Source organism: Crocodylus porosus, unplaced genomic scaffold, assembly GCF_001723895.1.
Source record: "Crocodylus porosus isolate Cpor-Errol unplaced genomic scaffold, CroPor_comp1, whole genome shotgun sequence".
Classification (NCBI taxonomy): Eukaryota; Metazoa; Chordata; order Crocodylia; family Crocodylidae; genus Crocodylus; species Crocodylus porosus.
In genome coordinates this window covers 69896040-69910399 of record NW_017728943.1, presented here as the reverse complement: position 1 = coordinate 69910399, position 14360 = coordinate 69896040, and the positions used below count along the sequence as shown (strand labels likewise).

General features: G+C 44.1%; 1 protein-coding gene across 2 annotated transcripts in view; it reads left to right on the top strand.

Moving 5' to 3' along the window:
• Nucleotides 1–6: 6 nt before the first annotated feature.
• TP53BP2 (tumor protein p53 binding protein 2) overlaps nucleotides 7–14360 on the top strand; it is a 65171-nt gene continuing 50817 nt past the window's right edge. For both annotated transcript variants that reach the window (XM_019549531.1, XM_019549530.1), the window contains exon 1: nucleotides 7–116. In XM_019549531.1, the coding sequence (XP_019405076.1) occupies nucleotides 90–116 (27 nt within the window). In that variant the 5' untranslated portion in view covers nucleotides 7–89. The remainder of the gene's footprint in view (nucleotides 117–14360) is intronic.

Here is a 14360-nt window from a genome sequence, read left to right as displayed (position 1 = left end):
GACAAAGCGGCAGCGGCGGCGACGCGGCCCGAGCTGCGCCTCGCAACAGGTCCCCGCAGCGCCTCGACCCGCCCGGCACCGCCGCCCCCATGCGCTTCGGGCCCAGGATGATGCCGGTGAGTGCGCGCGGGCAGGCGGGAGACTCCCCGCCCCGCCCGCCGGGGGGAAGGAAGGGGCAGCGCAGGGCCGCGGGGCTCGGCCGGCAGCCGGGCTGGCAGGGGCGACCTCGGCCGGCGGCAGCGCAGGAGCAGCGCTCTCCGAGCCGGGCTGCCAACTCCGCGGAGCCCGGTCCCGCCTCTCCCCTGCAGTCGTGAGGCGGCGCGGCCGGAGCTCGCCTCCTCCAGCCCGTGCAGCCCTCCTCGAGACCTGCGCTTCCCAAACTGGGGGGGCAGCATCCGCCGATGGGGCTGGGGGCTGCGGCTTGGGGCCACAAATGGGGCTGTGCGAAGGAAAAGTTTGGGAAGCGGGTGAGGTTCTTTGGGTAAATCTGATGTCTTTTACTCAGATCTGGTATCTTTTAGTAGACCAACTCAACTAGTTGGAAAATACCCGGAAGCTTGCACAGAAGAGTTTTTCCAACTGTTTGAGCTGGTCTAAGAAAAGATACTGCATCCATCCAAAGAACCGTGCCTGCCTGTGTCCTTAGACCACCGTGGCTGCAACCTGCGCCCCTGGAAGCGCTGATCTAAACTCCACCTGAGACCAGCCGTCAGTCCCTATGCAGCACAGAACTAGCACCCCAACCTGCCCCAGCTAAAGCAGGGGCAGGGAGATAGCCAGCGTCTTGCTTCTGTCGTCAGGGGTGTGGGTTGTAGCTGTGTTGGTCTAAGGACACGGGCAGACAAGGTTTTTTGGGTCAATCCAATATCTTTTATTAGACCAGCTCAAATTAATAAGAGGAAGAAATAGGAATACCTTGAAATAGCCCCAAAATAGTTTAATAAGACTATTTTAGTTGATCCAATAAATGATATCAGATTGACCTAAAAAAACTTGCCTGCTCCCGTCACAGAAATGAAGCCAAGTCAGGTCCACTGCCCACCCCTACGCTCCCTAACATGGGATGGGACCTCCATCGGTCACCCAGTCCAGCCCCCTGCCTGAGACAGGATTGGCCCTCTCCAGACTGTCTCTGGGGGTGGCTAGTGAATCACACCCACCAGTTCTCCACTTGAGAATCGTTTGGCCCCATGCAGACCCAGTTTCTACAGTGCCCCCCCCCTTTCTTTGTGTAGTTGCTCGGGGAAGCCTGGGGCTAGGCTGTTGACACCTGATGCAGGGGTTTGGGGCTGTTTCAGGGTATTCCTATTTCTTCCTCCAGTAGGAATTTATGAGGGGAGCTTGTAGTTTTGAAAGCTCCTACCCACACTAGAAGAGTATGTGTGTGTGTGTGGGGGGGTGATACTCTTGGTTTGTTTTCTGCCGTGCGTGTATTCAAACATAAACAGCTTCGCTTCAGTGAGGGTTAGGCTGTTTAAAGCAGCATCAGGGCTGTAGCCAGAATAGTCCAGGAATCATGCAAGAGGCAAGGATTTTGTAGGGTGAGATCTTTTATTGGAGCAACTGTGTAGCTGGGATAAAGTTAGTCTTAACTGTAATCCAGCTGTGTAGTTGGTTCATCTTTATTGGAGCAACTGTGTGTTTGGGAAAAAGGGCCTTGGTGCACCTTATGCTGTGAGCTGCACAAATGTTGATCAGTGTTAATGCAAGTTTGGAGCAGTCACAGTTCAGGCCAGCAGGGGCCTGGAGGACTGAAAGGGTCAGACAGCGTGGGCAGCTGCAAGTATCCTGGGATGGGGGAGGGGGACAGTGAGCAGGGATCTGGGGTGCAAGGGAGGACAGGGGTGGGCAGTGGACCTGATCCAGGCCAGCAGCGTAGTTGGGGAGTGTTGACACTAAGGTGTAGCCTGAAGTGGCTAGAGCTGGATAGCACAAGTTCAGAGATTATGCGAGTGGCATAATTTTAAGCCACATAAAGTGTGCTTCAAACTCATTTTGGGTGTTAATGTCTGGGCAATCCAGAGGTTAAGAACTCCAGATGCTGCCCAGAATTACCATATAACAAGGCCCTTAGATTAGCTTTGTTCCAGATACATAGTTGGTACAGTAAAAGACCTCGCCCTAAGAAATCCTTGCTTCTTACTGTTTTTAAAGACATTATTTTGTCACTGATGACACATCTTAAGGACAGCACCCATGAAGTTGTCCAGTGCTGAAGAATTTCAGCGCTGCACCCAAGAAAACCTTTCAGAGGTTTGTTTGATCTCACTTGGCTCTTGGGCCAAATGAGACATAAGATTGTCTCTACATAGCTGGCACTACTGACAACAGAGCGCCCTAGAATGACCATGGCTGTTTCTTAAATTTGGCAAATATTAGGTATGTTGGGAATTCTTGTGCTTATTGTAAAGTTTGAATTGAGATGGGCTAAATGTTTTCATGTTACACTGCTTGTGTCCTGCCCCTGCCCTTACATGTCTGTGGTCATGCTTTATAAAAGTTGATTGAGCTGGGCCCTTAAGGCAGAATAACTTTACACTTGAGAATAGTCTGGTTAAGCTCAATGAGATCTCTTGTTTGCATTATATTACTCTTGTGGATAAGTGTTTGTAGGGTTAGGGCAATGAGCTGTTCTTCTGGCAAAGGTTATTTTCAATTTCAGTAACTTTTCCAGTTAACTTTGGTGAGCCTCTGCCATTGGCAATGGGGAGCCAGAAACTATAATTCTTGTTCTTATTTATAAAGTGATGAGACTTAAATATCTCAGATTGCAAAAGTTTGCTTGTTTCAGGGAAATGAGCATCTCCTTTTCTTATCAGTGTAGGGCTCCCACCAATCACTTTCCCAATGAGGCGGCAATAATCTAGTAGAACAAAGGAAAGGGGATGTGAGTGATCTCTCTTTATTGGTGAGACTAATGGGGAGCCTTGGCTGTTACTCTAAAGACAGATAATAAAGACAGATAATACCTTTTGGAAGAACTGTGGTGTTGGTGGTACATGGAAATCTGAGGAAGAGTGGCCAGGATCTGACAAAATAAGTGCCCTGCTTACCAAAGTTGAAGGTATATATCCATGATTTAGTCTATATACTGCCGCCTTCAATGGATTTAGTTCCAGGGTGTTAATTCATAGATTATCATAATTAAACTAAGTAAATATTCTGCCAGACAGGGAAAGCCATACAAAAGATCACCTTTTTGTCATCCAATCTTATCTCTCTGCAGATTGTCCCAAAGTACTCTGCTCCTCTTTTATCTGAATACCAAACTACTTTTTTTTCCTAACAGTTCATTTTTTTGCTGGGAAAAGTTCTAGTGCACATACTGTCACAGTTGAGTGATGACTCTGGTTGGCTGTTCTGATTTTAACCTCTACAATAAAGGGATCAGTGTATGGTTACTTTCCCCCCCCCCCAAAAATAGTGCTTAGTCTATTTAGTAACAGATTTGTGTACATTCAAATAAGTGGCTAAATATTGGGTTACAAACCCATTGTTTTTTAACCTTTCAGAATACTGAGCTCTAGCACATTTGTTGCTCCACAGGCTCCTGTTTTCAGTAATTACTTTAAGTGATATAGGAGGGGAATTTCAAAGTCACTAAGGACAGGGTTGTCATTGGGAGTAGGGCCCCTAAGCAGCCTTTTACCCCTTTGAAAACCTTCTCTTGTAAATGTGCCCTGAAGTCTAATAGTCTTGAAATGGTTGCTATTATTTATTTTTAAAGTCTTAGAAATCTTTTGCACTCCTTCCTACAGTTTTCTTCGCTATATTGCTTCCTCAGTTATTAGCATGCGCTAACCTAACACAGCTTTTTGTATGTGTTGTACATGCAAGAATTGTGCTTAAATGATGAGATGTTTGTGGGCCAGTTTGAATAATCTAACTGGTGTCTAACCAAGTGCAGGGAAAAAGGAATTGAACCAAAAAGTGCCATGCTGCCTCTAAAGAGAGTCTTTTTCTTACACTGGTGACAGGTAAAAATAAAATTGTTGCCATGACTGTATGGCATGACATGGTATTAAGGTATTAAAATTCTGCAGAAGAGTGTAATATGAAGTTCTTTTTGTGTCCTAGTACACTGGTAATGCAGAGATTACGACAGGGTTAAAATTAGCAAATTAAATGAGCCATGGTAAAGTTGTCTCACCTTCCATCTGCTGATCGCTTGTGGGAGTGTGACTTGAACTGTTGTGCTGTGATAAAGAGCTGGCACATTTTTTAAAATAACACACTTTTCTGCAGCCTAATCAGTCTCTTTTGCCTATTTTACATTTTTTACCATTAGGATATGTAGATGTTAGGAAATAATTTGCATCATTATATGTACTGGATAAAGAGTTTTACTGAAATGGTGGGAGGCTTCACAGATTGCAAAACATACTCTGTGCTAGCTCAGTTGGAGCCATCAGTTCAGTTTGAAATCTTCTTTGGCAGAAATGCTCTAAGACCTCAGTCCTACTAACTGACCTATACATAAGGATCCATTTGAAGCTTTCTAGAAATCAGTAGGGGTCCATGCATGGGTGAGTTTTCAGAATTACAATTTACCAAGTTGCTGGATGTTAATAATTTGGTTATAATCAGAAAAAGATTTTTCTGAATCAGCATAGGTTTGTGACAGCGTTTATATTTAATAACATTTTGCTTGAAGAAAATGAAGCCTAGTACTGTTGTTTCAGCTACAGAAGGCTTACCTAGTGGCTTAAGTTTTGTATCTTATAATACAGTCTGTATTTTTATGCATAGCAGATACTGGGATTCTTAAGTTAGGACTGTGAAGCACTTGAGATAACACTTTGGGACACCCCCCCCCAAAAAAACCAACCAACCAAACAAACAACCCAACAACAAACGAACAAAAATACTTCCAAAGAACTGAATGCTGAAGGACCTCCTGCTTATTCCATTAAAATGTAACATCCTCTTGTTTAGTTTTCTTTGACTAAACTATTCCCCTCATCGGTATGAAAAATCTCTGGTTTAACTATGTAAGTATTAAAATACATCAAAATAAGCATCTTTAGTAGATATTCACTTCCTTAAAGGCTGATGATAAAATGTCAAATGAAACCTCATGAAGCGTTTGTTGAACCTGAACCCCCATTTCTCCATCTGCCTGTTCCTTATTTAGGCTCCAGTTGGATCCTAGCAGACATACTGTTGTCTTTAATGGGACACTCGGTTTACTTTGAGGGAAGTTTGTGTGGCTCTAGCTGATCTGTATGAGCAGGGCTTCCATTGCAAACTCTTTAGGGTAGGTACACCTGCCTGCTAGTTTGTTTGCCAGGTGCATCAGATATAAAAGATGCCATGTAAGTATTACAGTTTTGAGCTTTCTAGTTGATGCAAATTGCTCAGTTGTGTGTGTAAACCATTATTTTATATTATCATTTTAATATGTGACATTGAAGTCTTAGTTTAAGGGATATTTTGTTTAAACTTGGATGCTTCTTGGAGATTATGCTTTGCTGGACTTTTTTCCCCTGGAGTGTCACATGTGCACAGCATATTACAGACCTGTGAGCTGTCATGACTCACTGTTTTGAACTGCGGCTGTAAACAGTATGTCACGTGAGCTTCCCATAGCACATTAATTTTTCAATAGTTTCATTAAAACAATGTTATTTTTAGTCCATTGAACACTATTGCCTACTAAACTGTAGAACATTTTAAATATGTCGTCCCTGAAATCTGTATCTTGTGGGAAACTTGTAATGTTAGTTGTTCAATATTTTGGTTTCTCTGAATGTTTTTGTTGGGAATTATTTGTAACTTTGTCATACTTTCTGAATCCTGGCGATTGCTAATTAGTTTTTCCTCTTGCTCTACCTATTCATCAGCAGTTCATTCAGACTGTCAAAGATCTTTGGTTTCTTCTTGGCACTACTGTTGCACAGATCATTTAATAGAGACCAAAACTGCAGAGTGTGAGAGGCTCTGCATGCTATACCCTTCTCTTCCCCTGTGGCCATTGTCAGATTGGATCTCTGTTTTATTAACAAGAGGCCTGTTTGAAGAGCTGTAGGCTAAATTTAATTTAGAGTGTGGTCAGTAACAGTGGCTGGTAGAATGGAAAGTGTTCATGTCCATTATTTCTCACTCTGTCTTCTTAGACTCATAATGTGCTCAGTGTTCACTTCAAATCAATGGTGATAATAAGATGGCTTTAAAATGTCTTCTGTGTAGTTTAGCAGCTGTCCTTGTTAGCAGTTTGCCCTGGGGATCGCCTACCCCCAAACTATGCATGTCATTGAACCTGCTGAGCTTGTTTGGCTGGGTCAGTTTTTGTCTCTCTGGAAGGGAGGTGGGAAACCCTGAGGAAATGACTTGGTTGGAACAGCTTCCATGGCTTAACTATTACTCCCCTTCATGCTACAAAGTCACTTCATTTTCTCATGGCTAAGCTCTATGGATGAAAAGGCTCAAGGGTTCCTCTGTTCTGGGAATGTCACTTCCCAGCTGAGTGTCAAAAGGAGGGTTACTTAATATTCTGTAAACTGTAAGGGGCTTGCATTTCTGATGCAACAAGAAAATCAAGCAGTTCTCTTTGATGGCACCACTGTTTTCAGGTCTTGTTTGAAGTCTCCTTACTCGCTTCTTAATCATTCAAATTCTTCTTGAGCTTACTTAGGAGTTTTGCCTGAGTAAGAAGTGAGTAAGGAGAGTTAAGCAGGACCTTTCAATTACCACCAAAATGACCATGTGTACTCCATGTCCCTGGAGTTCCTTGATACCACACGAAGCAGTCATACTCTTAAATGGTACTTTAAGGTCTTGGTGCTGAACTCTTCTGAGAAAATTCCAAACCTTGTATTTAATGTGAGAGCCCTAAATTTTTTTTATGGTCGTGCAGATCCTAGCTCTGTAGCTGGGGGCTAACAATAATGGAACAGACTTTTAGGCCTATGCCACACTTAAATATTGCCAGCAAAACTGTTTGTGCATCCACACTCGAAGCTGCTCTGTTGTAGCAGAACCCTTATAACACCAAAAGAAGGCTTCTGTCACCACCCAGAAGCTGGGTTGCATGTCTTATGTTTTCAGGCTGCTTCAATATCTCTCTTTTCCCAGAGGGCACAGCTGAGGGAGTGGAGGCACCAGAACTGGCACAGGTGTGCACAACCTGTGGTAGCTGTCCTATGCCAGCTGGCCTCCCCCTGGGGTAGGCAAGCTTTAGGTGAAAAACACCCGTGCTGTAATTAGGATTCCTTGACGCTGGGAGTATTGAAAGGTCGAAACTGATTTCCGGCTCCTTTGTGCTGCTTTGTTGTTAATCATTGATAGTTTTGTGCTGGTGGTGATGACAGTGGAGTGACTAATTTTTAAATCACATGTTTCACAGTTACTAATAGTGTTACAGTAATGTCTGATGCAAAGGCAAATGTTCACATATGTTTGGAAATCTCCAGTTTCTGTCTCAGTGATGTGAGGACTAAGAATATTTTCTTTAGATGGTGACTAGATATAAATAAACTGTCATTCCTTCCACTCCCCTCTTCATCAGTGCAAGGTAGCTTTTTCTGAGGAACCTCTGTATCCATTTGTTGAACACTGCAGAAACACTCAAGGTATGTGCACTAACACCGATTTTCCTGAAGAGATCCTTTGATAGAGGAGTTTGTGGGTTCCTGTGTGTAGGTGGTACAACTGGGCTGCAGTGTATTGTGGCAGCTATTTAAAAAGAGAGGGGGAGGCTTCTTAGTGGCTTCTTTGTTCATCTCGGTGCTTTTAATATCAACTTTACCAGAATAAAGCATGTGGGGTTTTTTTAAATATAACGTCATAGAACACTTGCACCTGGCACACTTTATTAGCTGTTTTTTATGAGTACAAAAAGGATATGGAAAAAGTTGTGTGAGGGAAATGCAATTAGGTTAGAGTGAACAATGGTTGTGATGGAGTAAATAACAAAGACACTTTCACATCACCAGTCTTGGAAAGCTTCAGCCAGCTACGTTAATCCTTTCAGTAGCTGTTTGCTTCAGTAAAGGTAGTGTCTAACCAACTTTGCACTTTTTGTTCAAGCAGTTTTACAATGAGAAAAACTAGGATGCAGAAGCTAAGTGACTTGTCCAGGGTCAGACAGGAAATCAGTGGAAGGTTGGAGAGTAGAATTTGCATCTCTTGATTCCCAGCCTGGGAGTCATCGCTGTTGGTATTCTTTTGCTTGCCAAAAAAAATGAAACCAACATCCACAATGCTTAACCTTAAATGTCATTGCCTAAAATAATTACGTCTCTTCTTCCACCCACATCTCCCATTAGAAGGGTTTTATGGGGGTTGGCGCACAGATGTCCAGGGAACCATGACCATTGTGTTGTGTATATCCTGCAGTGCCTTAGAGCAGAACTTGATGAATCATGATTTAAGGGGAGGGGGGCCTGAGGGGTTTTAAAATCAACTATAGAATGAAGGCTACAATTATCCTTACTTCTGAGGCAGTTTTGCACAGCAGTGAATTGTCAAATACACTGAGAATTCTTTCTTGGTATTTATTTTTGCAAGTTAATTGGTAAGCAAGTAATTCGCGCTTAATTTAACCCCTTAGTCTGTTTGCTCTGGTGGTACAAAGCTTAATTTGACTATTTTTTGAAGCTGAAATTTGAGGGAGAACTTCTGGCATTGTCAGTTATTTGTTGTGCTACAATGCTGCAATATTAAAAAAGGAAGGCTGCTTTTCTTTTGAGAGTTGTTATCTGATGAGACCGTCTTGTTTTTAATACAGTCCTTTGTCATTTTATTCTGTTTTTTTCCTCATCTTACTGTCCAAAACCATCTCTGTTAAAATATTTCACTGGTCTTCCATCCAAACCTATTTGGGTTAACTGGGAATCTGAAAATATTAAGTCCCAACACAGAATATTTTGATCTGAAGACCTTAAAGCACTTTGCAAATAGTTGGAAAAAAGTTCAATGCTTCATATCACTTTATAGATGGTGTGACTGAGGTAAATCACATTTCCAGCTTTTTTACCTAAAACATTTTTAAATTTTGGTTTATACTGTAAGTTTGACAGCTCTGGGTCTAGTCAGGTTTCTCAGGTTTGAATCCTGGAAAAGCACTGCATGTCAGTAACAGTGGCTAAATAGAATCTAAGTTGAAAAAAGTAGGCAAGCTTCCTTTCTTCTAAGCTTAGCTTAGGAAGGGAAGATAGTTGGCTCATGGTGCCCAAAAGACTCCTTTAAACAACATGAAAGTGGCAGGAAAAAACATTCACCTTTTCTCTAAGAGAGTTCTTCATTTTAATAGGAATCAGGGCATGTTACTTGTCAGAAAATTAACATCTTAAAAATAGTTGTTAATTTAAAGGGACTCGGATTTTTGTTGAAAAGTATGTTCTGTATTGTCATTCAACATGTTGATAACAAAACCTGGGAAGAGAATTTGGATCTCCTGACTTCTAATTCAGCATTTTGCTTAAATAGTCAGATTTCCTCTGTCTTCTAAAACCCTTTTAATAAAGAAACTTTAGTTGAAATCTGCATTTTAGAAAGGTTGGACTTAGTCTCTGAGAGGTGAAATTAACAAAGCTGTGGGAATTTATTCTTTGTTTGCAAGAGTAGGATGGCAAAAACTAGTGGTTCTTAGTTTTTTAAGAGTCGAGGCACCCTTTGATAACTTCTCAGAATATAGGGGCACCCCATTTAAAGGCTAATTTATTTCTTAGAGTGCTTATCTTCTTGCATCCTGTTGCACCCTTAAAAGTATCTCGCTGGGTGGCAGGGTGACCAGGGACACCTGAGGGCATGGCCAGTGGTGGTGCATGGTCCTTGGAGTTACAGGAGCTGCTCAGCAGGGTAGGTTAGGGCACTTGGGGGTGGGTCTGAAAGAGGCATCTGTTCTTGCAGGAGGCAGAAGCGGGTGACAGTGGTTGCTGGTGCAGAGGCTAGTGCCAGGTGATGGTAGCAATGTCAGGACCCTTCCATTCCTTGCTCTTCTCACAGTTTGCCCCTCCTCGCCACCAGTCTGTACCTGAGGAGGTGAGGGAGCCCTTGTTGACGTGGCTGCTTCTCCAGTGACTCAAATGCCAGACTGTTCCCTGTAGCGCCTCCGAGCCAGCTCCGGGAGCATGGGAGGAGCCTGCTTGCTCTTGGCACAGCATACTGCTCGAAGCCATGGTAGGGAGGGGGGTTGATACAAAGGCTGCACATTTCAGTGCAGCTTCTTCCCCTGCTTCTTCCATGATGCTGGGGTAGGCACAGGGTCCCTGATGCATGGCGGATCCAGGATATGCCACCTATCGCGTGGCCTGGGTGCTGTGAAATCCCTCGAAGGATCTTGTTGGATCCCACAGAGTTCCATAGTTCCCTGGTTGTGAATTATTGGCACAAAGAGTAAAGATGGAATTATCAAATGCACATGGCCTTGGCCACCTCTTGCTTTCATTTAAGTCATTGGTGTCAGAAGAAGCTGATTGCACCCTAAACCTGTTTTAGCAAATAAATTATCGTTTACTATGCACTCAGTAGCTTCTGCTGTAACTTTAAGTGAAGATAGCAGTTTGTAAATAAAATTTAACAGGCAGCTTTTGCTAGTTGCATTAAAAATGTGTAGTAGATTCACCAGATCTTGGGAACTCTTTCCCAATAATTGCATGACATTATTAAGATTTAGGTATACATAACCCCAAACCACATTTAATGTTATTTCTGTTAGTTGAAGTGGGGAGTGTCTTTCCTTTCCAATTATTGGTCATCTTCTCTTATCTGCGTAGTTTCTATGTACATGTCAGTTGGGAAAGCAGAGAATAAGTACTTTGAACCCTGTGCACCGTCAGCAAACTCGGTAACTTGCTGAGTACAGTAAACAGTGGAGCAGCTAGCTCCCGGCAATAGTCTGGTCTAGTCGGGTGTAGGTTATATTAAATGTGCTGCTATGTTACCAATGAGCCATTGGTGGGTCCTTGCTGGTAGAGAATCTTAATTGTAGCGTTTATGCTGAAGAATACTTGGTTTCCTTTTTTTTTCGTTGCAGGAACACGTGCACTGTAAGAGGCCTTTTGAGAACAATGAGTTTCCCATAATAGTGCCCCAAAGGACCTTTCTTTGAATAGCTTTCTCTTGGCCTGTAGCCATCCTGGAGGCTGATGCAACAGCACCTCTGATTCTACTGGGTGTGTTGTGATGGTTGAGTTGTTGGAGCGATTTAAAAAAAAAAAAAAGGGGGGGGGGGTTTCAGAAAGGAGTTGGGATAGTTTAGACTAAAGGTGTCAAAGTCATGCTTTACTTGTATGTGGATGTTGTCTAGGCTATGCTATTTTCTTTGTGCAGGGCATGTTCCAGCAAAGAAGGTCAAGTGCAAACCTTCCTTACGGGGAATGAGTTAGTTCATTTTTTATCTAGTGTAATAATTGTGGATTATTGTGTATGACCAAAAACTGAATGAATTGTTCTTCGTATGTTGACGGCATACTTAACCCAGGACTGAATGTGGAAGATGGGAATGTCTTTCTCAAGGAGCTTGTGTCCAAAGGCTTTGTCCTCTACTTACTGAGAAAAGGATAAGGACTGCACTCCAGCATGGACATGGGGAGTTTACTCTAAACATTGTCTGAGGATCAAACTTTATTCAGTGTATTTTAGTTGGCTTTTTTTTTTTGAGTGTTTAACAATACAAAATGGCTAGCTAGTTGTCACTGAGTAGATGTTTATGCTGGTGTTTGTGGACAGCCTGAAAGTTGTGCTCAGGCTCTTTGCTTATTAGCCACTTCCACCTTGGTGGCAGTGCAGCTTGACCCTGAAAGCTTTGTCAAACTTCCTGTACAGGATCAGGTTTTCCCTGAGCTGAGTTCCCTTCAAGCCTCTCTTCTTGAAGTGTGTTTGGTATATACCCGTGTACCGCAGGCCTTGAGGACAGCAAGTCTGTTAGAAGAAATACCCTCAAGTCCTTGTTCAGACTGTTGTTCTCTCTGTACTTTGTCCTCTGGTCTCACCCTCTTGGACTCCAGTGTCTGATCTCTCAGTTCCAGTTTGTAGGAGACTGTGATCCAGGGAAGGCTGTTCTCTATCTTGCTTCCAGCCTTCTGGAGTCACTGACCCAGATAGGCTCTAAGCGGGCTGTCCTTTAGCCACCTCCGTGGCCTCCATACCTCCCCTTTCAGCCACACACAGTTCTCTGGTGTACACTTAAACACAGGCGTAAGCTAGCTGCTACCAAACTAAAATTCATTCCCAGCTTGGGTCTGTCACACCACAGGGATAACAAATAAGCACATACCAAGAAGAACTGAATTTTGATCCTGAAGTTGGTGCTGTTGAGCTTCCTTCAGCCCTCCTGTGGCCTGGAGCTGCTTTGCCCTGGCAGGTCAGAGCCAGTCTGAGGTCTCAGTGGTGGTCCTGGCCTTATGAAGCCTGTGGCCATGCCCACATGGGTCTCCTAACCCACCACTCCCCCACCAGGCCTGTCAGTCACAGCCCTGATCGTGCTTTCTGCATGTGGGGCAAACAGCCAGTTTTCTTATAGCTCTCCCCACATCTAACAATTCCTCCAGGGCCCTGGAGCCAGTTGGTTGCTTTCTGGCTGTCCTCTTCCGTGAAAGGGTATGGGTCTCATTACAACATAGTGCAAAGATTAACTGCAGCAGCTATAGAGCTGCATGTAGAGATTACATTTTATTTAATTAAATTGGTTTTTCTTCTACCTATTCAGTCAAACTAGTAAATGTCCCTACTCTTTATTGTTTGTCCATCATACATTGAAGGCTGGTGGCCCAAAACCATAGCCAATGTAAAAAAGTTACCCTTGACTTGGGGCATGCAGGCTTGTGGCCTATGGGTCATAGCAGCTGCTTCTCTTACTGTCACATGGTGGGGGATGGGCCAGGGGTCCATATGCTACCAGTTTAGCCCATGTAGTGGTGGGAAGGGGGCTGTGTGCTGCCTGTGTAGCCTGCATAGGGTGGAAGATCCAGGGGGAGGAGTGGGGCAGAGTGTGGCCTGCACAGCTTATGGCCTAAGGATTGCCTGCCTGCCTGCACTGCCAGTGGACTCCAGCCACACTGAAGTTGGATAGCCCTGGCTGAAGTCACACTTGACTTGAAAAGCGTAATTGTAAAATCAAAGTGAAAGTGTTGTGGCTATGCAGATTATCACTTTTGGCTAAATACCCTCTGTCTTAATTTTTCTATACACAGTGGAATTTGCACTGATTTCTTCCTAATGTTCTGCTCAGTGTTGATATTCTATTCATGCATATAAATTGCTAGAGCAATTCTAGGCAATAATTATCAGCAGGGATCCTGTTTTTCTCCGATTAATAATGCAAAATTCTCTGATTAAAACCCCCCAAATTCATGTATTTCCATGATTAAAATGAAATGCTTCTATATATAGATAGCTAGAGCTATCTCTATTGAGATGTCAGTTGAACACAGTATTTTATTGATATATTTACAATTTTAAAGCAGTTTGGAAGCTTTCCTGTGCCTCAGTCATTATAATAAAATAAATTCTAGTACCTGAATAGCTTGGCATTTGATTTTGTTTTTTTATCATGGAAAATTTGAGCTCCTCCTGCCCCCTCACTCACTAGGACGTAGATCCAGCTGCAGCTGCCACTTCCCTGCCCCCACCCCCACTGCTGCTTTGTGGCACTAAGCAGCCCTGGTTATGCCAGTGTTCTGCCCATGCCATTGCCCCTCACTCATGACCCACTGTCCCCACCACTCCCAGGACCCCATACCTTAGTGTGTGGGGAAGGGAAGGGTGTGTGTGGGGGGGCCCCAGGCAATATCAGGGGTGGGGGGTATATGCCCACCAGATTTCTGTGCCCACAGTGGGTCATGTGACATGGGACTGCAGTCTGGCCAGACCAGCTCTGGGCAAGAGCCACCCCAATGGCACAGTGGGTGGGATCTGGCAGAGGGGGGAGCGCCATGCTGTCAAGGTGAAGTGTGGCAGTGCAGAGTTGTGCCCTCTGTTGCTCCTGGGCTGACAAGGGCACCTCACCATGGTGGCGCGGCACTTCCTCCAGTGCTGGGTCCTGTCTGTTGGGCTGTGGAGGCAGTTCCTGCCTAGAGCTGGTCTGGCCAGGCTGCAGCCCTGTGCCCCGCATCTTGTTGTGGGCATAGGAATTTGGGCGGGGGGGGGCCCGTGGGAATGGGACTATGTAGGAAGGAGGGTTGCAGTCAAAGCTATCTGCATCATGTTCCTATTTGAACTATGGTGAGAGAAATTAAGTCCATGAACAGCCAGTATTTAGTTGCTTGATCTCCATATATCCCTTGCTGATGAAGTGGAGCTGATATGGGGCAGATGTCAGGTGGTAAGGTTTCATAGATTTCATAGACATTAGGGCTGGAAGGGACCTCGGGAGATCATCGAGTCCAGCCCCCTGCCCAAAGGGCAGGAAGTCAGCT